The 24,854-nt window shown below is 41.0% G+C and overlaps 3 protein-coding genes across 3 annotated transcripts; 1 reads left to right on the forward strand and 2 right to left on the reverse strand.

Annotated features, from left to right (window-relative positions):
- The first annotated feature begins 3,444 nt into the window (after positions 1-3,444).
- Positions 3,445-4,519, forward strand: LOC117774714. The gene is made up of 2 exons (XM_034607340.1): positions 3,445-4,006; positions 4,147-4,519. Exons 1-2 carry the CDS (start codon positions 3,481-3,483, stop codon positions 4,296-4,298), a joined length of 678 nt encoding a protein of 225 aa, XP_034463231.1. The 5' UTR covers positions 3,445-3,480; the 3' UTR covers positions 4,299-4,519.
- A 2,983-nt stretch (positions 4,520-7,502) lies between these two features.
- oatx (organic anion transporter X) lies at positions 7,503-18,468 on the reverse strand. Its single transcript, XM_034607269.1, has 16 exons — positions 18,309-18,468; positions 17,172-17,345; positions 15,890-16,054; positions 15,736-15,809; positions 14,730-14,859; positions 14,504-14,607; positions 14,264-14,418; positions 14,000-14,168; positions 13,774-13,897; positions 13,567-13,682; positions 12,091-12,145; positions 11,798-11,957; positions 9,669-9,777; positions 9,471-9,549; positions 8,509-8,636; positions 7,503-8,277 (listed from the first exon to the last, which is right to left on the reverse strand). The coding sequence occupies exons 2-16, from the start codon at positions 17,196-17,198 to the stop codon at positions 8,115-8,117; spliced, it is 1,758 nt and encodes a 585-aa protein (XP_034463160.1). The 5' UTR covers positions 17,199-17,345; positions 18,309-18,468; the 3' UTR covers positions 7,503-8,114.
- A 4,362-nt stretch (positions 18,469-22,830) lies between these two features.
- On the reverse strand, positions 22,831-23,765 carry LOC117774247 (deoxycytidine kinase-like; the record flags this gene model as incomplete). Its single annotated transcript, XM_034606500.1, has 3 exons — positions 22,831-23,164; positions 23,247-23,346; positions 23,560-23,765. Coding segments are annotated over 3 exons (333 nt in total), but the record flags the coding sequence as incomplete, so codon positions are not given.
- Between the last annotated feature and the right edge of the window lie 1,089 nt (positions 23,766-24,854).

A 24,854-nucleotide genomic window follows, 5' to 3' on the forward strand; every position in this document is an offset into this window, starting at 1 on the left:
TGTTTTTGAATCATCCCAAACCGCAGGATTATTAAACTCAGAGACAGCTGTGATGTCCTCAATCTATGAAATTTTACAGAAACATTTTATTCTCAAAAGGGGCTTTAGGCAGAAATATAAATATTATACATTGTTAATAATGTCACACTCCTACCTGTTGGCTAATAAACCAGAGTGATGAGTACCTGTGTTTGTACTGGGATGGTTCGGTTCTGTCGGGTCGATCTGTGTAATACTGGACTCAGTTCAACACAAGGATCACAGATCTATACGATCTATATCAGCTGATGAGTTAAAATGAGACTCTGGGACCCTAAAACATCTCAGAGCTTTTCTGTCCAATTTCCACTCCCTGATGCCTCAGAGTCAAGGCCACAAAGCTTTAGAACAGTTACCATTACTAATGAAGTGTTCCCTATCAGTCGACATATACATTGCTCAAAAGAAGTAAGTGAACCTTAATGTTCACAGTGTAAAGTTCAACTCCAGAGATCAAAGTGTCCGTTAGAAGAACCAGTGGTTGTGAATCAGTTTCTCTGCTTTGGTGCAAATCAAAGTAACAACAGGTGAAATGGAGCCAGAAGCAAGACGAGCCCCAAACTGGGAATGTTTTTAATGTGTCCACAGACAGCTGCTCTCTGCTGATCCTTCCTGACTCCTTCTACCCTGTTAAAAACATTTGTAGAATGTACGGTAAAAACATGTGAAACAGCAACAGTAAAATAGTATATTACTGTAGTAGATATATTAAATTCTGCTAAACCAAGAAACAGTACATCACTTTGAAATTTACATTTACAATATGTATTGTACATATTTTTTCTGTGGAAATCCCCCTTTTTTTGCTAAATTAATGAGGAAATACCATAATTTCAAAAGGATGTAATTACTTTCAAATTAACGGTATTATTCTGTTTATATTATGTTTCTGATATGTACATTTAAAATTACAGACCAAAACCATTCACCATTCAGCAAATACACACTTTCATTTCTACAGACCGAAGATGTTGAAAATATAGTATATATTTGTTAAATAATGCAGAGTTCAAGGTAAAACATAGCCTATGTTTAAATATAATGTCTTAAAACAAATAAAGGACACTTTAAAAAGAAATTATGTCAAGGATGACCAAAAAACACAAAAGCATGTAGCTTCGAAAAGTTTAAAAATATATACCGTTCCAAAGAAATAAATTAAGGGTTAGGGTTAGGGTTGTGCATTACAATTCCTAATAATATACCTTTTGCATAACAAACTTCCAAACGCGTAGGTATATATTTTATTTCTTTTCTTTTTTGACCTGCCATACAGCCTGTGAAACACTGCTGTAGGTATGTGGCAGAGAAATATTTGTTCGCATGCACCTGGCGAGGGCTTCAACTGTTTCCGGTTCCGGAGTACACGGCAAAGAGCGGGAGCAGGTTGAGAGAAGAGTCACAGACAGACAGACAACGGACGAACGTACAGCCAGACGGAAAACTAAAGTCAGATTGAAGGACAGTGAGATAGGTGGAGAGAGTCAACTTCAACGCTGACGTATTTTGAATTTAGGAGCGCGTCTAATGGTCGACTCTCGCAGTTGGCGCCATTTCTCCGTGCCTAGCATCGCTTTTCCGTGGGGAAAACTACACTACAGCTGGCAGAACGCCGTTAATCCTGAGGTTCAAACACTCCTTCTTGAGGTAAGTGTCCTCCAGTCTGAAAGTAAACGCTTTCTTCAAGCTATGTTTGTGTGTGAAATCAAGGGAACTTGAGTGTTTGCTAGCTGTGGTTAACCATGTTATCGCATTTTGCGGTTTTCAAGGGTGAGTTAACTTTACGTTAGCCATTTTCGGAGTTGAGAGAGTTGACTTTTGTTTTGCATCGTCGGTTAGGGCATGCTGTGTTAAACTGTAGCTACTGTTAGCTAACTTTACACAAGGTTGAGAGAAAAGTTAAGTTGTAGTTTCTGTGGCAAGTCGGTTCAGACATTGAAGGTTTATGTACTCCATTGCAAACTTCACAGAAAGGAACCGCGTTGCTTATTTTAGTGCTTTGAAGACGGCTGCAAGCAGACATTTTGTCGCTATGGAGCGTTTAAGGCCCATTTTTACCGGAGGCATTATGTATCTGCTCCTGCCGGAACTGCTTCTGTCGGAACGACTGTTACCGTCAACGTTACCCCTTACAAATGCGGAATGGCACTGTGTGAATGCCAGTGTTAAAATGTTAAAGATTTAATAGCTCATTTGAAGGAGCATATTGTGGAGGGACGTGCCGAGACATGTCCAGTGAGAGGATGCACAACTATTTTCAAAGTTAAATCTTCATTTGCTGCCCACATGTCACGGAAACACAGAGATTTCCCGACAGCACTATCAGTGATTTAAATGTCTAAATAATCGATAAGATTCTCAGCAGTTTCTGAGATTTCTGTTCTTGATGATGTATTAGTGCCAATTGAGGGCAGGAGATGGTTGATTTTATTTCCAATAGTTAGAATCATTAAAGAAGGTCATAAAGATATTGCTCTTCAGGGATGGAGGGATACTGGGTTCGGTGGAGGTGTGACTCTCTGTCAGCTACAGTGCTGAAGAGAAACCTGGGGTTGTTTGTATTTTCTTCTATTAGTGTGGAGTAGTAGGCAGCTCTTGCTTTGTGGAGCCTTCTTATAAACTTTAACACTATTCTTCCAGGCGAGGAGATATTCAACATGGTTGCTGGAGCGCCACTTCCTTTCTAGTTTTCTTGACACTTGTTTTAATTCATGTGTGTTGGAATTATACCAGGAAGCTAATTTACTATGTTTTACACATTTCTTTTTTAGAGGCGCTATTGAGTATAATGTTAATCGTAATGAGTTTACAGAGCTATCGACGAGATGGTCAATGGTGGTGGACCACGACCGAGGTGGCAGCTGATGGTGGCAGCTGATGGTGGATCCTGATGGCGGCAGTGGACAATGACTGTGGACTATGGTGGCATCCGATCTTGATGGTGGATCCTGATCGTGGACTATGATCACATCAAGTCTGCTTGATATATAATATTTCTCCTCAGATACTCGACCATTACTGACAATAATCCATCAGTTCATTGACCTTCTGCTACAAAGTGTTTATTCTAATCAAAGCTGTAAATACTCTGATCTCTCTGATGTTCTCTGTTCCACGTGACATCTGTTCACTTGTGTCCGTCCTGGGAGACGGATCCTCACATGTGTCTCTGAGGTTTCTACCTTCTGTACTTGTTAAAGGTTTTAGTAGTTTGACTCTTGAGGGTTAAGAACAGAGGACGTCTCACCTTGTTAAAGACCATGAGACAAACTGGGATTTGTGAATATGGGTTATACAAATAGAATTTGATTGATTGATTGATTGATTGATTGATTGATTGATTGATTGATTGAATCTCAGTGGAGCTAGGGTTTTTAAAGAATTTGTTGGTTGGCAGCTACTCAGGACACATATGGCTCCATAAAGTGGGACGTGACATTCATGCCAGTGAGTGAGACACCAAAGAGCCTACAGGAGAAGAGAGACAAAATGAAGGTGCTCAGTGAACAGACAAACTTCAGCCCAGAGGAGGTAGAAACTCTTATGAAGTGCACCTACTACTCCCAACGTAAAGTTGTAAACATGGGAAAAGATCTGCATTCTCTTTTGGAGGAGTGGCCATTTTTGTTCCATGACATTGGGATGATGGTCCACTTTCAAGAGCTCACTGGAGCATCATTGAGAGAGACATTCATCTGCAGTGTAGAAAAGAAGGGAAAACGGCTTCTGGACTTCATGAGAACCATTTGTGCTGGCAAGTGCAAACGGGTTTTGGAGGCTGTCACAAAGCTGAAAATTCTGAGAGAACAGTTAAAGGGATGCTCAGAAGATGTGAAGGATATGGTGCTCCTCCTTGCCTATTTTGATGAAAAAGAGGAGAACCTGTTCCACTACGTAGAAGAAACATGTCTGGCAAGAGAAGTACAAGTAGAAAGCTTGCCTGTGACACCATGCATCATTGTATGTGGTAAGTTTATATTCAGTTTTACTAAAGGAATGACATAAATTGATAAAGAAAGTAATCGTTAGTTGCAGCCCTGTATCATTTATTTTATTTTTGGAGAAAATAATGGCTTGTGTGCTCTCCCCCATGAATCCTTTTTGCAGGAACCTCTTGCTATACCTCAAGGCAGTTCATGCTGAGCGTAGACTGTTGTGAACGACCAAATCCCAACCTTCATAACTGCCATCTGTTTGATGTTTTTAAGCTACTATTGTCTCAATATCCACTATCCAGTGGATCTAGCCTCTACACTTGAGTTCCTTCAAAGGTAAAGAAATATACAGTATTTTCATGCTTTAGAACAAATCACTGTATATACTGGTTGATTATGAATTCTTCTGTTCAAAAATGTGTTTCTTCCTCATCAATCCAGAGAAGGTCATGAAAGTTAAAACAAAGAAGAACAAGAAGCAGTCCTCACCCTCATCGCAGATCTCTCTGATCATGAGTGGAGAGAGACATGTTAAAGATTGACATGTCCAACTGAACTGTTGCACTACAGTATCTGTATGGAACAGTATACACTTAACTGTACCTTAGCTGTTATCCATTGTTATTCAGAACAGTATTTTTTTATGTTTACAGTCGGTTTGAGTGTTTGAATAAGCATGGTTGGTTTGGTTCTTTTAAATTTCTGTGAACTGGCTTATTGTACATTTTGGTGGAATGAGTAATTCCTAATTATTACTTAAACAATAAGGTCAAGGCGACAGCAGTGTTTTATCTTTGTTTTTTATAGGCTACTCTTTTGGTTTTGTCAAATAATTTGGGTGAAAGACTTTTATTATATAATTCTGAAAATGGCAAAGATTTTATTATAATTGATATATATATATATTTATATTGCCAATAGCAACTTTTCAGGGTATTCGGTCATTCTCAGACTTTTGATATAGTGAAGCTAGAAGAAAATGTGATGTTTGCAGTTTGGCTATCCATGCAGTCAAGTTAATAAAACTGTGTGAAGAACATCTAAGCCTTTGTTTGAGTGCTTTTGAGACACTTCAGATTAGGGGAAATGGAATTGTTAAGCTCTTTGGATCTTCTTTAAGGTAAGTATACTGAACTACTTTAACATATTAAGAGTAAATTGTCTTGATAATTTGTACACACTAACCTTGTATAAATCGTCTTCATGTCAAATGTAAAAGAAATTAAGAATTTCACTCTTGCCACCTTTCAGACATTGTAGTCAAACAACTGAGCGGTGGAAGGGAACAACATGCTGGCTTTTGGGACACCAAGGAAAATGATGAGTTTCTGATCTAAGATGAAAATTTGGGGTTGATGTGCAGCAAAAGACCCAAGTTAGTATGTGTTCCTCTGTGTTTTTACAGTAGCCCAGACTGGACAAACTAAATACCTTTTGAGTTTTTATGACATTTGAAGTTTACCACAGGTTCTCTTTCATGTTTGGAAGGCAGGGTGAGGTGAGGGGTGTTCAGCTACAACATGCAACTTTACCACTAGATGTCACTCAATTCTACACACTGAACCTTTAACAAAAGAGCAACTTACGTTAATCTCTTTTTGTAAGCACAGTGTTGCCATTTCCTGTTCAACGGGTTAGTTAAACCACCTTGGTTCTGTTGCTGTTACTGCTGGATTTCTCAGTAGATTTGAACATTTATGGCCTTCTTTGTTAACTTTAAAGCGGACATATCATGCAACTTCCACTTTGTTAGTGCTTCTACAGGTTAATGTGGGTATCTGGCTCATGTCTACCAACCCAAAAACTCTGGGAAAAAAACACTCGCGCATTTTGTTATAGTTCCTCTAAGTCAGAAACCTCATGCTTGAGCGACTCGATTGAGCTTCCTGGGTTTTGTGTCATAACAAGGTACTGGAAGTCTCCCTACATGGTCTTGGCCCCCCCAGCACGCAGCCGCCTGGCTGTTCACACGGGACGAGCATTTCTCCGCTGGTCAGCCCGCGATTCACTCACATGTGGCATTTGTCTGGATCGTTGGGACTGGGAGGCTGCAGCAGCTGCTCGGGAGCGACCGCTCGCTCTCCCGTGCGTGAGCTGGAATTTGTGTCAGCGCCACACAGCCAGCAGTGTGGAAGACTTCCGCAGTGTTCAGCACTACTGTACGCCGGGTTACAGTAGTTACGCCGGGTTAACACCGGACGCGGAAGCGCGCAGCCGCCTGGCTGTTCACACGGGACGAGCATTTCTCCGCGCTGGTCAGCCCCATAGACTGTATATATAAGGTCAGCCCGCGATTCTGCTTTCTCTGCTTGTTGTTGTACCCGTTGAATGTCGGGGTTCGGGGGTAAATGATGGTCTTCATAGCCCCCCCCCCCCCCCACCCCTCTCTCTCTCTCTGTCTGTCTGCTTGTGTGCTTGTAGTGGGGGGGGGGGCAGAGGGGGACATTTAATTATGTGATTGGGAAAATTAAAACTCCAGGACAACAGAAGGGGAATACAAAGTATGGGATGCATATTTGATCATTTATATCATATAAAATATGTAATTTATATCATTTAAAATCATGAGGGGGGAGGGGGGAGCTGGCTCATTAGCATTTAAAGGAACAGGCACTCAAAACAGGTCACTCTGTGGAGGGCTGTTTTATACAGGGTAAAAAGCTGTTTGAAATGATCCTTGTGGTATTTTGACCAAAGTATGTTACAGACATTTCATTAAGACCCCAAGGAACCATATCAACTTGTGGTAAAATGGGCATGCTATGTCCCCTTTAATATTTCGTATTATAATTTCATAGAGTGTGTCGGCAGTTCCTGGATGATGAAGGCATCAATGCCATTGACTGACCCTCACGTTCCTCTGACCTAAATCCAAGGGAGCACCTATTGGACGTTATGTATCAGTGCATCCGATGCCAGTGTATTAGACAAGAGTTAAGATTCATGGTCTCCAAGATTTTAGAGTTGTTTTTATTCAAGTCACAGAATTTTAAAGGAATTTTATTATTTACAGAACACTTTGTTCAACTGTGATCTTTTTAAATGTGTCATAAAAATATACTTCACGTGACACTTTCTCTTTGTAATCTTCTTGTAACTATCTTTGAATTTCATTCTGGTAAAAATTAGCATTCAGTCATCATCACAGTTCATTCATATCTAGAGCTAAAATAATTAATTGAATAGTTACAAGTTACAAGAAGAAAACTAAACTAAGAAAACTTGAACTAAATCAAGTTCAATGGTTACAACATCAGAAAGGTCAATAAATTTAGCCTGATTAATAAATGATGTTATGATGACATCATTACAACATAAAGTGTGTGATAGGGGAATAAACAGGTGTTCCAGGGTCAGAGTCGTGAAAAGCAGCAGGTTTGATGTGAAAACAAATAAACTATTAATTCCAAACACACACGTTTGACCTCAATGTAAATTAATATCTGTGGTTCATCACAATGAAAATAACCTCTGACCTTCACCATGAACTTTATTTCGGCCCAAAGCAAAAACAACAACAATCAGATTGATAATAATCAGTTTTATTAGTGTGTTACAGCCTCATACATATATTATTGATTATTAATATCAGTATTAGTATTTCTACATAACATTTTTGACGTGTTATTGCAATGCTCTGGCGACATCATATACATCTGATCGATAATCAATCATCTGACTCATCACACGTTTACTCTGAACCCTCCTCCTTCATCACTGGTTCATCTTTATGATTACAGCTTCGTGATTGGTTGAGATTCAGTCCTTCTATCCAATTGGTCAGGGTGTAGTCCTGGTCTGAGGAAGTGAAGTCAAGGTTTGTGGTTGCCGTAGTAATAGTTTCAACTGCGTCAGTATCTTTGTGTGGTCACGTCACCAAGGGAACATCAGAAACCGAATCTTCATCACCAGTTTAATAAAAACGTTCAAATATTTATGAAAAAATTCTCAGCAGCAACTTTGAGTCTCTGAGTTGTTGTTGTTTCCTAGGATCATTGTTTCCTACCAGCTGTGGATGTCTACAGTAACCATGGTGACAACTGTAATAATCTCAGATTGACATCTCCATGGTTACAGGAGCAGAGTGCTCCCTACTCTTCACTCCTGTTCTGACTATGTGATGTGGCAGCATCTGATTGGTCAGAGCGCATTGAGGCCGGTCCCTTCTGTTTCCTTTCGCTCTTTTAAAGTCACACCCTCCTTTGAGACCACGCCCCCACATGACTTAATGATGTTTTCAGAGGTCATGCCCTCTTGTAAGGACACGCCCTCTTTCTGTCGAGTTGCAGGGCATCTTCCAGACCTGTAAAAACAAACAGTTATTGATTACTGATATTCAGTTATTGATCCAGGTAGTGCTAAACAAAACTAAAAGTGTAACTAGTACAGCAACATGTTAGCATTAGCATCATTCTGGTTTAGGATATGTCATTGTGGAATGTTAATAAAGCTAATGTTGCTGAGAAGTTAACACTGCATTAAAGCTATTGAAGCTAACAAACAGACCGAAGCTAACTGTTAGCCATTAGCTTACCAATTCTCCTCCACATCTTGGATGGTGTCAGGCAGCGGGATGTTCAGAGTCTCTGGTAGGAAACAAGCAAATCCTCCAGCCAACACTGCCGCGCCCCCATACACCACACTGGGCAGAGCAGGGAATACCTGGGAAATGTTGTCATTAGTGCTGTCAGTAAAATGACCTAAGGTCTATAAAGGTGTGTCTCTAACAAGAACTAACCCAACTAACCAAACTCACAAGAACTAATCAACTAACCAAACTAACAACAACTAACTATACTAACACTAACTAAACTAACAACAACTAACTAAACAAACTAACAACAACTAACCAAAGTAACAATAACTAACCAAACTAACTAATCTAACAAGAACTAACCAAACTAACTAGAACTAACTAAACCAACAACTAACTAAACTAACAACAACTAACCAACTAACTAGACTGATATCAACTAACCAACTAGCAAGAACTAGCAAGAACGAACCAACGTAACAATAACTAACTAAACTAGCAAGAACTAACCAAACTAACAACAACCAACTAAACTAACAACTAACCAAACTAACAAAAACTAACTAAACAAAAAAGAACTAACAACAACTAACTCAACTAACAAGAACTAACCAAACTAACAACAACTAACCAAAGTAACAACAACTAACTAAACTAACAAGAACTAACCAAACGAAAAAGAACTAACTAAACGAAAAAGAACTAACTAAGCTAACAATAACTAATGATTCAGTTGATGGATGGTTGTTTCTCACTGGCCCCTCAGATTATTGGATTTAAGTTTGTTTGAATATGAAAACATGAAGAAAATGAATTAATTAATTATAATAAATAAGTTTCTAACAGAGACGTTATTATTTATATTGATTATAGATTAGTACTGATAAGTATTTATAACTATTGATTGATGGATTCAGGATGTGAGAACTTTAAAGAAACAATATTTGTGTCTGTGATGTCACCTCGTCCAGAATGAGGACAGCGGGCGCCGCCATGCTGCCGAGTCTCGCCATGGTGGAGACGAAACCCATCCCTGTCTGCCTGAAAACACAGACATAAAAGCACAGAGTTGGGTTGTCAGAGTGTCAGGATTAGATCCAGCAGCTCCTCTCTCTGACACATGCTTTGCTCAGGGGCAGTGTCTGTGTTTTGTGTCTCACCTGATGACGGTGGGGTAGAGCTCACCACTGTACAGGTAGGCGGTGGTGAACGACGCCGAGGTGAAGCCTTTACCAAGACACGCAAAGGTTGTCCTGAGGACCTGCATGTCTGTGGGGGGGTCAAACAGTCTTCTTATGAGGGTTAGGGGGTTGTGTGTGTGTGTGTGTGTGTGTGTGTGTGTGTGTGTGTGTGTGTGTGTGTGTGTGTGTGTGTGTGTGTGTGTGTGTGTGTGTGTGTGTGTGTGCACATGTCTATCTATAGTTATTTAGCCAATTTCAGTTCAATACCATCATTGTGAGGACATTTTGTCTGGTTCTCACAAATTAAATTGTCTTTTTGAGGATTAAGACTTGGTTTAGGGTTTAAGCTTAGGTTAGAGTTAGGGTTAAGAATGCATTATGTCAATGAGTGTCCTTGCAACTATAGAGAGACAATCATGTGAGTGTGCATGTATGTGCTTGTCTGTGTGTGTGTATGTGTTTGTGTGTCTGTGTGTATACATGTGTGTGTGTGTGTTTGTCTACATGTGTGTGTTTGTGTGTCTGTGTGTGTATACATATAAATAATGAAATTAGTAAATGAAAACATCCGGGAGTGTAGGAGGGCAGAGCGCATGAACATGAAAGATTAACTGGGACAATATAACACATTGATTAACAATGCGAGAACAAGCAACTTTTCACAACTTATTTACACTCACCAACATTATCCAAAATTTTTATTCAAAACTGTGGATCAGCTGTTGAACCCAAAACATCCATGTACCCCAGCTGAAAGCGATGCTGATTGTGAAGTGTTTTTTATCTTATGTTACTGATAAAGTCGAGTCAATAAGAGCCTCTATTAATGGCCTTGTCCCTGATTATTTTAAAACTGTGTGCGTAAACCCCCTTTTAAGAAAACCTGGTCTGGATCCCTCCCTTCTTGCAAACTACAGGCCAATTTCTAAGTTACCTTTTATATCGAAAATGTTTGAAAAAACTACTGTCTGTACTAGAAAACAACAAAATCTTTGAAAAGTTCCAATCTGGCTTCCGTAAGTACCACAGCACTGAGACTGCCCTGCTCAGGGTCACCAACGACCTCCTAATGGCTGCTGATGACGGCATGTGCTCAATCCTGGTACTTCTGGACCTCAGTGCAGCATTTGACACAGTGGACCACAGCATTCTTTTAAACAGACTGGAGCACTGGGTGGGGATATCTGGCACAGCGCTGGAGTGGTTTGCTTCGTAGCTGAAGTTCTGTGTGTCTGTTAATAACTATGTCTCATCATTTTTAACTGTAAAGTATGGTGTGACGCAGGGATCAGTCTTGGGGCCTATTTTATTTATATTGTACATGCTTTCCTTTGGGAATATAATTCACAGGCATGGCACAAAGACCCGGGCATGCTGAGTTCCCTCATTGCCTCTATGACATAAAAAACTGGATGACTCCGAATTTCCTTCAGCTGAACCGAACAAAACAGAGATTCTTGTCATTGGGTCCCAGCACATGGCAAAACAAATACTGCTATCTGCTGGTTCCCTATTTATCAATACAAAGCCTGTGGCAAAGAATCTGGGAGTCTGGTTTGACGAAAAGCTACGTTTTTATCACCTGAGAAATATTTCTAAAATACGATCCATGCTAACTTTTAAAGACACAGAGACTCAGAATCATACAAACCACTAAGCACGTTGAGAACCTTGGCTAGAGGTCTCTTGTCTGTTCCAGGGGCCCGAGTAAAAACTAAGGGGGACAGAGCATTTGCAGTCCGGGCCCCGAGGCTCTGGAAAAACTTGCCTGAAGAGTTCAGGTCAGCTTACTCAGTGAACTCTTTTAAGTCCCTTCTTAAAACACACTTTTATTGAAGAGCCTTTCCTGATTTTACCTGAGTCTTAACTTTCTTTATAACCTTTACTGAGCATCTTACATGGCACTTGTATTTATACACAAATGTATTTTACCTTTCTTCTAAACCTGATGTTTTATGTCCTGTCTGTTTTTCTGCTGCCTTTGTAAAGCACTTTATAACATATGTTTTGAAAAGTGCTCTATAAATGAAGATTATTATTATTATTATTGTGTGTGTGTGTGTGTGTGTGTGTGTGTGTGTGTGTGTGTGTGTGTGTGTTCTCGTCACCTGTGGGGACAAACATGTTGGCGAAGATGACGGCGGCCGATAGGAAGAGACAGACGGCCTGAGAGACCCTCCTCCCTAAGTAACTGAGCATGCCCAGAGCCAACAACTTGGCGGGAAAATCAACGGCTCCAAAGATGATTTGCATCAGGTAAATATTCACCTGAAACAGCGACAAACAATGGAGGCGCAGCTCAGTATAACCAGCCAATAGGAGGAGAGGAAGGGATCTTTATAAATGCAACACACCCCACATTACCATGGTAACCACGCCCCCGAGTTGTCAGGTGACTCACCCCAAACTTCTGCAGGTCCATCGCCAAACCATAGTACGCAAAACTAGTGGCGAACCTGAAAGACAGACAAGTGGATATAGACATAAGTAAGAGGTCAGGTGTTACGGGGAATCAGGTGAGTTCAGCGGACCAGCTTGGTTTTTATTTCTGTGCCCATGTTAACAGATTAGAGCTGAGACACCGGCTGCTGCTGCGGCACTGCTCAGCTGCTCTTCTACAGGACAGAGGTCTCGCTGTTCTCAACAGAATAAATAGTGAAATTTATCTTCCACCAAAAAGCATTTCTGTTCAATATCATCGACCTGCAGAGCTGGAGAGCCCAGCCCCCGTTCTAGACATACGCATGTGCAAGGTTCAAAAGGTGTAAAAATGGCAGTTCTACAACTAATGGTAAGCTCTTAATGAAAATGAATATAGTGTAATTTAACAAAGAAGCATAATATGAATTATGATTATTTACAGTTTAGGAGTAAGGCTTATATTGGGAACACATCAATAAAAGTGCTCTACTGTGATCTAAGTTAGCTTTTTTAATAAACAGTCTAAATGTGTGTGGCCAACTCGTTATGGTTTCTCTCAAATGTCGCTACAGTACAACCTCGATTTACTGAGCTACATATGTTTGGTTACTCTATAAAGAATATGAGCTGCAGAATCTTAAAATTGCATCACTATGTCATAGTGTTTTTATTTCTATTTTTTCCATGGTGAAACACAACACTATGAGAACAGGGTGGAAAAAAGATTAAAACAAGAAGAGAACCGATCAATACGATTTTTGAAACTCATTTCCTAATCTTCATTCAAACTAATAAACTACATTAAACTGAATTAATACAAGGTTGTTCATATCGTCATATGTAGGCATACAGCTTTTTTAACTTAATAAATGTTTATATTGATTAAAAATATATATTATATATATATAGATGTATATAGATAGACAAAACAATATATGTATATATAATGTTGGTAATTTGTATGTTGGTAAATGTTAGCAATCGGTGCTCAGTCGGTTTGGTTCTTCTTTACTGATTGGTTAATTAGAGTTTGATTTCAGTGGTCGTGGGCGTGGTCATTAATACAACAGTGTCACCCATGACGCCATAAAAAGAGGTGTTCCGTGAGCATACAAAACGCTGCATTTATCGCAGCTTTTCCTAAACATAGTGTGCCCTGGACGTTGGTGAGTACTGGTGCATACAGGTGAGTACAGGTACAGGTGAGACGGGTGAGTTTAGGAAGTATGGTGAGTACTGGTGTGTACAGGTAAGAACAGTTGAGAGTACAGGTGAGTACTGGTGATTTCTGGCGAGTAGCGTGAGCACATGTAAGTACAGGTTAGAACACGTGAGTCAATTGATTTCAGGTGAGTGTAGTTAAGTCAGGTGACTACAGATGTGTACATGTAAGAACAGGTGAGTACATGTGAGTACAGGTAAGAGCACATGTGGACATTTGAGTCAGGGGAGTTACCAGACGGCCATCAGACAGACGGAGATGCGTCTCATCGTTCTGGTTTTCAGGAGGTCGTACGCTGTAAACGTCGAACGACTCGACTCCATCTCTTTGATCATGTGTGAGTGCAGCACCTGCAGGTCACATGGTACTGATGTCAGCTGCTAAGTGGATCATACACATTGGATAATACACATCTGTTACATGTGACAGACAGACAGGTACCTCCAGCGTTAACTTGTCAATGATCTCTGGTTTTCCGTTAATTCGAGCGACTCTGTGTAAACTCTTCAACGCCTCCTCAGACCGCCGGTTCAGAACCAACCAACGGGCTGACTCTAAGAACCACCTGACCAATCAGAGAGCAGACATGTAAGAACCACCTGACCAATCAGAGAGCAGATATGTAAGAACCACCTGACCAATCAGAGAGCAGAAAGTCTCCACTGACCAACTGTAGGCGAAGAACAGAAAGTATGGCGCACAGGCGACGACCTGCAGCTTCCTCCAGTCTCTCAACCAATCAGCGAGTCCTGCCAAGACCATTTGACCAAAGGTGAAGAAGAATGATGAGAGCGTCCCAACGAGTGTTCTCTCTTTGGTCGGAATCCACTCCACCTCTGAAGGACACACACCGATGATCACATCATCAGGAAAATGAGTACAGACAAGTATGAAGATAGACAGACAGACAGGTAGAGGGATAGACAGGTACTCAGTGAGACTCCGTTGAGGATGATGCCAGCCACCGCCATCCCGCTCAGAAACCTAAAAATACAGTAGGTGGTGTATGAGGGAGAGAGGGCGGAGCAACAGCCCAGCACGCCCAGCTGCAGGTATGACCATATGAGGATAGATCGCCGCCCATACCTGAGAGACAGAGAGACAGACAGATTTTTACTGACAGACGCACAGGTATGTGAGACAGGTTCATGTTTTCACAGGTAAATCCCACCTGTCCGACAGGGTGCCAAAGATGATGGCTCCTGCCAAAACTCCGCCCATATAGATGGTCTGAATCATCTGCTTCAGAGGACGCAACGAACACACCAAGTCCCACTGAGACACAGACAGATTCAGACAGACAGGTTCAGTGAAAGAGAGACAGATTCAGATGGAAAGGTTCAGAGAGACAGACAGGTTCAGACAGACAGGGAGAAAGAGACAAACGGGTCAGTTACCTCAGAGACGGTGGTTGCGAGGAACTCGGAGCGGTCGAACGTCCATCCGTCCACACACTCTTCTGTCTGTAGTTCGCTAACATTAACTGAGTTGTTAACGGCTAACAGTTGCCACTGCGGCTCCACGTACCTGAGCAGGTAGGAGGAACAGGAAGTGATGTCAATGGAGGAACAGGAAGTGATGTTGTTCGACTTAACATGATGCAATGCTGATCCTGACACAATGCATGCTGGTTAGAATGCTTGTCTGACTTCATCCAGCTCTGCAAAACGTCACCAGGTCACGTGACCTGAAAACATGGCGGCAGCGGCTGCAGACAGATGTGAATTCATCTCCTGTGTGTTTACACTTGGTCACTTTACACAATAGTTTCATTTCATTTCATTTTCAGCTGAAATAAAGTTCTCAGTCAACTTTGTTGTTCATTGTTCTTAGGATTTCCTAAACATCCGTTTTATCTGCAACAAAAAAATGAAAAGCATTGAGGTCGTTGTTCTCGTCTCTGACGCAACGTCTTTGTTTAACCTCCACCCCTGCAGCCGCCGGCTGATCACGTCAAACACGAGGTGCGTTCCAGTCTGACTTGGAGACTGCGGCTGTTTTGATCTGAAGTCTGTTTTGCTGGAAATGTTTGTATATTGCAATAAAGTAAAACTATATAATGAGTAAAAGAAAAAAACACGTTCTACTTCTCGTGTCACTTTGTCCATCACTCCTTTACTGACATTCAGCCGGTGGAAAATCTCACAATGAATTTTAAATGTTTATTTTACACTTTTAGTTAAAAAGCTTGTTGAATGTTTAAAATTAGAAATAAACTTGTGACATATTCCAACCTAGATTTGTCTCAAGGTCGAGCTGCTGCCTTCTCTCCTCACATATGATGGTATATATTGCTCAGTTAGTGACCATCGGTTGTAAACTACTTGTTATGATGCATTGTGGGAAACAATGCATGCACTATATGGGGAATAAAAAACGTCACAGAATGGTTCAGGCCGTTACCTCCTGCAGCGGTCCAGTCTATTTCCTGAGGAGTCCAGAGGAATGAAAACCTTGAGCAACTGCTTCTCGTCCACCTGAAACAACCAATCACATTCACCACATCCTTCAGGTGACCTGGTGGTGAGACAGGTGACTTGGTGTTGAGACAGGTTACCTGGTGGTGAGACAGGTTAGAGAGGCTGTGATTGGCCGGCAGGGTGCAGTGGTGGGCGGGGATTCCAGAGACGAAGTTGTTGAGCAGGTTCTGACTCGCCATCAACAAACCAGGTAAACTGATGAGCGTCACATGGAGCCACTGGTACCTGCCGAACCCGCCCACCTCACCATGACAATGAGGGGGGGACATGTAAACATGTTAAACACCTGAATCAAACATGTGGTCCGTCTCACAACTGTCACAGTTACATAAGCTTCCTGATGGGGACAGTGTTGAGTTAGAGCACAATGAATAATCCAATTACAGTTACTTTCTTGTATTTAACGTACGCAGAGAGAGAGACAGAAAGAGAGACAGAAAGAGAGCGAGAGAGAGAGACAGAAATAGAGACAGACAGACAGAGAGAAAGAGAGAGACAGAAAGAGAGAGAGACAGAAAGAGAAAGAGACAGAAATAGAGACAGACAGACAGAGAGAAAGAGAGAGACAGAAATAGAGAGAGACAGAAAGAGAGAGAGAGAGATACAGAAAGAGAGACAGAAAGTGAGACAGACAGAGAGAGACAGAGAGAAAGAGAGACAGGGAGACAAATAGAGAGCGAGAGACAGACAGAGAGAGAGAGACAGAAAGTGAGACAGACAGAGACAGACAGAGAGAGAGAGAGACAGAAAGAGAGAGAGAGACAGACAGAAAGAGAAACAGACAGACAGAGAGACAGAGAGAGAGATAGAGACAGAGAGACAGATAGACAGAGAGACAGACAGACAGACAGGTGAGAGTTAGTAAATTACATTACATGTCATTTAGCAGACGCTTTTATCCAAAGCGAGTTACAATTAGTGCATTCAACATCTATGAGGGGTTCAGTATCTTGCCCAAGGACACTTCGGCAGGCAGGTGGGGATCGAAACGCCGACCTTCTAGTTGGAGGACGACCACTATACCGTCAGCCACAGCCGCACCGATTGTAGATCAATCGCTCGTTATTGACTGACTGACGCTAGGTAAAGTGTTTTTTACCTCGGCCCTTACAAATCGAACGCTCCTGACATCACAGACGAGCTGATACTGTGATGTCATCAGTCACAGTTATGATGTCATCAGTGACTTTGATAATGTGGTGACATCACTGTGACATCAGAATGTTGATGTGTGATTTTTAAATGAAACATCAGGTTCTTTTTCATCAGCCGATCAGTGATTGATGATAATTATTACTGGTCTGCAGTAATCAGATTTAAACCAAACAAGTAATCAGATTACATTAGTAGTACATTTACCTCGTCCAGCAGTTCGGTGAAGCCCATCGCTCTCTTTCTCTTTCTTTAATCTCGTTTTTATTTCACTAACTTTTCAAATATTTTTCAAAACAGTTTGTTCAAATTTTTACGTCAACTGTAAAATGATAATAATAATAATAGATGTTTCAGAGCTTCACTTCCATCAGAAAAAACCTGAAAACAAAATTAAAAGAAGTTTAAAGATTCACCTCAAATCTTGTCAAACTGTGAAACTGTGACGATATCTTCACATATAGCACATGTAGAGCTCATGTTCACATGTAGAACTCTCATGTAGAACATGTAGAACTCTCATGTAGAACATGTAGAGCTCATGTTCACATGTAGAACTCTCATGTAGAACATGTAGAACTCTCATGTTCACATGTAGAACTCTCATGTAGAACATGTAGAACTCTCATGTAGAACATGTAGAGCTCATGTTCACATGTAGAACTCTCATGTAGAACATGTAGAACTCTCATGTAGAACATGTAGAACTCTCATGTTCACATGTAGAACTCTCATGTAGAACTCATGTTCACATGTAGAACTCTCATGTAGAACATGTAGAACTCTCATGTTCACATGTAGAACTCTCATGTAGAACATGTAGAACTCTCATGTAGAACATGTAGAGCTCATGTTCACATGTAGAACTCTCATGTAGAACATGTAGAACTCTCATGTAGAACATGTAGAACTCTCATGTTCACATGTAGAACTCTCATGTAGAACATGTAGAACTCTCATGTAGAACTCATGTTCACATGTAGAACTCTCATGTTCACATGTAGAACTCTCATGTAGAACATGTAGAACTCTCATGTTCACATGTAGAACTCTCATGTTCACATGTAGAACTCTCATGTAGAACATGTAGAACTCTCATGTAGAACATGTAAAACTCTCATGTAAAACATGTAGAACTCTCATGTTCACATGTAGAACTCTCATGTAGAACATGTAAAACTCTCATGTAGAACATGTAGAACTCTCATGTAGAACATGTAGAACATGACCTGACGACTGAAAACCTTCAAAACTTTACAAATGTTTCCAGACGTGTGTGAAGTCTGTGACCTCAGTCTGCTGAAAGTTCTTAAAGGATTAAAGACTGAATGAAAACATACTTACAGTCTGACGGACAAGTGGACGACTGAGAGAGTGATGAACAGAACTGACGGACGAGTGGAGCAGCAGAAAGCAGATGACTGGACAGTAATGAGTGACTGCAGTGGACGAGAGGAGACCTTGTAACCTGATTGACCCTCTGTCTCTCTCTCTTTTTGTTTTTCTTGGCTCTACTCATTCAGTGTTCAGTTAATGGTTGAACTTAATGTCTCTCTCTCTCTCTCTCTCTCTCCCCAGGTCTTTCCACCAGAGCTCAGTGATTGGTTGAAAACTCTTCCTCTCGGGTTGTTTTCGTGTTCCAGCTCCTTGCTGAGTTTGTGTCTTGGAATTTGTCCGACTGAATCTGAGTCAACAAACGACTCAGCGGGCTCACACCAGACGACGTGACGGCGACAGCGGGACGACGAACTGGACGCACAGATGCAGGTGACATGGGTAAAAGGCCTGATGGGACGGATGATGGTGTTCTGTCATCATGATGCTACAATTCTGAGGTTCATGTAAAACAGTTTGAATAATCAATAACTTCCTGTTGGAGGGGCGGAGTTAATAATCACCTCCTAAACAACGATTTGTGTGACGCAGTCAAAGAATATAAAAGTGTAGATATTGCAGTTCCCATCAAGACAGTGACACGTCAGTATTTGACTCAAACACCGTTTCAGAAACGAGGCCACTCTCGATTGAAGGATTTAACTCAAGCAGCGAACAATTTATTACTAAATTTATCAGAAAAATCTCAAACACAACACTGAGATGAAAATAAAACATGTTCTTCTGGGTTATAGTGAGGATCTTATCTGATCGTACCTAAAGCAAAAGATTAAATTAAACTCACAGGATTTCTTTGAGAGGGACATTGAGACTGTGGAACATGTTTTCATTCAGTCTGATCAGAAACGGAAACGTCCTCTGAAGGGGATGTTGATTAAACTTATACAGGACTTTTTAATTGATACCCTGATTGCGTTCGGTAAACACTTTATTCACAGGTGTAATTATTGAAAAGTCAACGGATGGAAGGGTTAGGGTTAGAATTTAAAATTTGCTAAATGTCTTCAATGCACCACAGACTGGACTTCATGCTGATTGAATGATTTATTTTGGGGTTTTATTTGTGGTTGTTGTTGTTTACTCCTTCATACTTTAAACTTTGATATGTAAATAGATGTTTATGGTTTGTACTTGTAACCATTGTTCTGAATAAGATCAGTTCCTGTTGAATGGGTGGGGTTAATAATCACTTCCAGGTTAAGAGGCGGGGTTACAGGGTTCCACTGAGTTCAGGTTCCACCCGACTCGCTCTTGGGGATAAAAAATAACTTCAGTTTATGAAACATTAACGAGTTCAGATGAACGATCGACCTTCTGCCCTTCGTCGTCTTCACCTCATGTCATGCTCGTCTCCATCGTCCAATCACACGCTGTAAAAACAGACAATCATGATTCTCCCAGTTGTTGATCATCAATGATTGAAATGTCGCTGTATCTTTAAGGCATGAGGCCAAAGGGAATGAAGACTATGAGGACACCGTCTTGTCCGTCCTGTTTGTCTCATTCTTCTGGTTTGTCTCGTCCATCTTGTCTGTCTTTTTGTCTAATTTGTCTTGTCCGTAGGTAGGCGCTTTCAACAAGCTGCCGTGATTGGCTGAGCCAGCGTAAACCACGCCTTCTCGTGTTGGCACGCTTGTTCACAACGCACTGAGCGTCCCGCTCGTAATAACCTGATATACCAGAGGAGCCGAGTTGTAAAGGTTTATTCCACCCAAATACTACTTTGTCTACTTATAGTTTTAAAGATGTACAAATACTACTTTGTCTCAGACCCTTTGCTGCTTTCTACTTGGGGTCAATAATGTGTTCCTGCAATACTGGAGGCTGCAGTTTCAGGACCACAATTCTAGGCGATATGGTTTTTGTGACAGCGCCACCTAGTGAATTGGATGACCGGCTGCAGTTTCAGGGAGCGGCGTATTCCTGCAGAACTCGACTGTGGGGTCCGGTGCCGGCTCCGCTCTCAGGGTTAGGGTTAGTTGACAGTTGACACTCTCGTGACAGCAGTAAGTGACTGATTTGCATTATTCGAAAACAGTTTAAATGCATGGGTCTTTTCACATTTAAAATATCTCCTGTTATCAATAAGTGACTAAATCACACAAATAACCAAATGCTACACATGCGGGGAGGCTATTTGTTGTTTACTAGGTGGCTAGTGTTAACTTCTACAATTGTATGCTTGGCATAACTTTTTTTTGTGGATAATGAAGATAACTGTTTATACTTTACTATTGTAGAGAGTTTAAATCTGCTTTTGTGTTGTTGTGTTACACGTGTTTCTTTCTTTGTTTGAGGACTCGGGCAGCAGCGTTTTGAATAAGCTGCAGTTTAAAAGAGAAAAAAGGCATGAATAAATAAATCAAAGACTTGCTGAGGCATGAGTCCTTAAAGTTTAGCTAAATTTTAAAAGGTAGTTATTATTTGAACTTAAATAAAATTTAACATCATACGAATACAATATTTGTAACAGGTAAAAAGTAGCAATATTTCTCAGAGCTGGATCTATCTGATTCACTGAAGATGGGGAAGAGGAACTTGTCTCATCCGTCTGTCTAATTTGTTTTGTCCATCTTCTGTGTGTCGTCCGTCTACTTTGTCTCATACATTTTGTTTGTCTCTGTTGAGATGTCCTGCGTTAGTTTGACTGAATCTCAGACTCAAGATGAAAAGGTTCTGACTAAACATGAGCAGATGAATGAACCTGTTTTATTCAAGTCGCATGTCTGTGCGACTGTCGTGGACACAAACGTTGGACAGAACAAGGTCAGAGGAAAAACCTGGGCACTGCGCCCCCTAGAGGACAGAGAGGACACATCTTCTGACTTAAAAACAAAAGAAGTTGATGAATGTTCAGAGACTTGAAATGTCTCTCTCTCCTCAACACCCATTAGAAGCATGTTGGACACGTGTAGATGTGGCCATGTGTAGATTGTACACTTGTCTAGTGTTAGTTAAAGGATCGAATCATGTGAACAAGTTCAACCTGTAGAGTCCACACAAATATTCATTAACAAGGAAAACAGCTGTGTGTGTCTGTGTGTGTAAAAGATGTTGTAACTCTGGTGACTTGTTAACCGAGGTTAAACTAAGTTAACCTCAGTTAAACTGAACAGATCATAAATATAGTTCTGGATCTGTATCGTCCCCTGGTGGCTGACTGCAGTATGGATCATAAACCCCACCTACTCCATGTTAGCAGTACTAAAAACAGGCTGGGACATCATTATCGTGGAGTAGAGCCGAGGTATCGAGGTCCCGCCCATACACACTCTTGACGAATTGGGAGTCAGTCTGTTTTTATATCATCAAAAAAAATAACAAAAACCAAACTGATCAGAAACACGAATAGGTTAACTGGAAGAGGAGGTGCTTGCTGTCATTTATAAAGTCGCCCTAAAGTGTACACCTTTTCATGTAGGTAATTTTATGACAAGTAATGTCATTCACTATTTCCCACCCCTCTGTCTGTAAAGTTGTACATTTAGGGGACTTAAATATTCACGCCCACAACCATAATGAAAAACTTGCCTCTGACTTACTTTCGCCTGTACTCAGCACATCTCTGGCCCAACTCATCAACATGGGGGGGGGGTCTCTCTCTCTTGCACGTGTCTGACCATGTGGTCATCCAACTTGAGCCACTAGATCTCTCAGATCCAGATATATCTGACCGTTAATCCATCAGACCTCTCAACTGCTTGACTCAGTTTGTCTTACAGACATACGGTCCTGCAACTTCCTCATGCTGAACAAAGATAAAACCAACGTTTTGGTGTTTGGACCTAAATCACACAGGAATGCTGTAAATGAGTCCGAACCAAACCGAACCCTGCACCTCTGGACCGTTTACCAGGGGATCAGACTGAGAAAGTCCTCAGAAACTCCAGCTGCTTCAAGACTGAGCTTCTCAGTTCTCTGGAGGATCAGACTCAGTTTGTCTTCCTCCTCCTGAATAAAGTCTAGATCCAGGAGCAGTGTGAACACAGCAGAGGATCCTCCACTGATTCACTGAGTGAGTGGGGGGGGGGAAAGAGCTTCTAACACGGGACACAAACATGAAGAAACTAAAACAAACCTCTGGTGAAGAAGTGCTGACACACACGAAGAAGACGCAGACGAAGATGTGAAGAGACTTTGTGGTGATCAGAGCTGAAGGTGTCAGGTGATGTAAACATGATCACATGACCTCTGCAGCAGAGGTAACACGTCACTTCCTGTCTCTGTCTGCTGCAGCCGGCTGCCCCCCCTCTCACCTGAACCAGGAGGAGGATCTGATGCTGTGAACGAGTCTGTGCAGAAAACCTGCTGCTGAGTTGTTCAGCTGTGAAACACAAACTCTGGAGAAGCTCTATCAGGCTTCTGACATTTAGGTTTAGGTATTACTGTTTAACTGTAATACTCTGTGTGTTGTAGTATTCTGTCACTGTAGTTGTAAACTTTTTTAATAAAGTATGAAATGAAAAGTGAAACCAGTGTGACATCTTTATTCACCTGAATGCATCGTCATGATTACTCAAACACACACTCTGGTCTGATGGCACAAGTGGGGACAGTCAGTCTAACCTGAAGGTAAAAAACAGGTTTATCCTACAAACACTAATATATGAACACACACACACTTTAAAATGTTTCTACAAAATATAAAAATAAATCTGTACAAATCTGAAGAAAAAGATGAAAACTGATCGAGTTCTTAAAAAAAACTCCAAAAAAACACTTGGAGTGAATCTGACGCAGCAGCTGCTCACATCCTGAGCTGTGATTGGTGGATGATTCTACAGCGTGGTGAGGAAGTCTCTGACCTGCAGCACGAAACACACTCGAGTTACAAATAAAAAATGAAGAAGTTTCAGCAGAAAAATATACAACAAAATTGAAATAAACCTTGTCGATGATGACTTCCTGTTTGATTCGATCATTCTTGAAATCGTCGTCAACATCCAGAGTCAGAACAGGAAGATCGTTCAGATAATCAAAGTCCAACCTGAACACACACACACACACACACACACACACACACACACACACACACACACACACACACACACACACACACACACACACACACACACACACACACACACACACACACACACACACACACACACACACACACACACAGACAGACAGACAGAATCTGATTGGACGTCACATTGACAGTCCGAGCTATGCAGATCAAACCGTGATTGAAATTAGCATTAGCACCTGTGGCTGTGCTCTCAGGTAGATGATGGCGTCCAGGTGGATCTCAGGTGTGAACTGCTTCAGTAACCAGGTGTGCCAGTCCTGATACACACTCCACTCAGTGTCCGACAGGTTTCCACACTCAAACAGGTTTGATGCAAACACGTACCTGTACACAGAGTAATCTATTACCTGTACGCAGTGATCAGTTACCTGTAGTCATCAGTTTCCTGTAGTAATCAGTCACCTGTAGTAATCAGTCACCTGTAGTAATAGTAATCAGTTACCTGTAGTAATAGTAATCAGTTACCTGTAGTAATAGTAATCAGTTACCTGTAGTCATCAGTTTCCTGTAGTAATCAGTTTCCTGTAGTAATCAGTCACCTGTAGTAATAGTAATCAGTTACCTGTAGTCATCAGTTACCTGTAGTCATCAGTTTCCTGTAGTAATCAGTCACCTGTAGTAATAGTAATCAGTTACCTGTAGTAATAGTAATCAGTTACCTGTAGTAATAGTAATCAGTTTCCTGTAGTAATCAGTTTCCTGTAGTAATCAGTCACCTGTAGTAATAGTAATCAGTTACCTGTAGTAATAGTAATCAGTTACCTGTAGTAATCAGTTTCCTGTAGTAATAGTAATCAGTCACCTGTAGTAATAGTAATCAGTCACCTGTAGTAATAGTAATCAGTTACCTGTAGTAATAGTAATCAGTTTCCTGTAGTAATCAGTTTCCTGTAGTAATCAGTCACCTGTAGTAATAGTAATCAGTTACCTGTAGTAATAGTAATCAGTTACCTGTAGTAATCAGTTTCCTGTAGTAATCAGTTACCTGTAGTAATCAGTTACCTGTAGTAATCAGTCACCTGTAGTAATAGTAATCAGTTACCTGTAGTCATCAGTTTCCTGTAGTAATCAGTTTCCTGTAGTAATCAGTCACCTGTAGTCATCAGTTTCCTGTAGTAATCAGTCACCTGTAGTAATAGTAATCAGTTACCTGTAGTCATCAGTTACCTGTAGTCATCAGTTTCCTGTAGTAATCAGTTACCTGTAGTAATCAGTCACCTGTAGTCATCAGTTACCTGTAGTAATCAGTCACCTGTAGTCATCAGTTACCTGTAGTAATCAGTCACCTGTAGTCATCAGTTACCTGTAGTCATCAGTTACCTGTAGTAATCAGTCACCTGTAGTAATAGTAATCAGTTTCCTATAGTAATCAGTTTCCTGTAGTAATCAGTTACCTGTAGTCATCAGTTACCTGTAGTAATCAGTCACCTGTAGTAATAGTAATCAGTTTCCTATAGTAATCA

Source organism: Hippoglossus hippoglossus, chromosome 14, assembly GCF_009819705.1.
Source record: "Hippoglossus hippoglossus isolate fHipHip1 chromosome 14, fHipHip1.pri, whole genome shotgun sequence".
Lineage (NCBI taxonomy): Eukaryota > Metazoa > Chordata > Actinopteri > Pleuronectiformes > Pleuronectidae > Hippoglossus > Hippoglossus hippoglossus.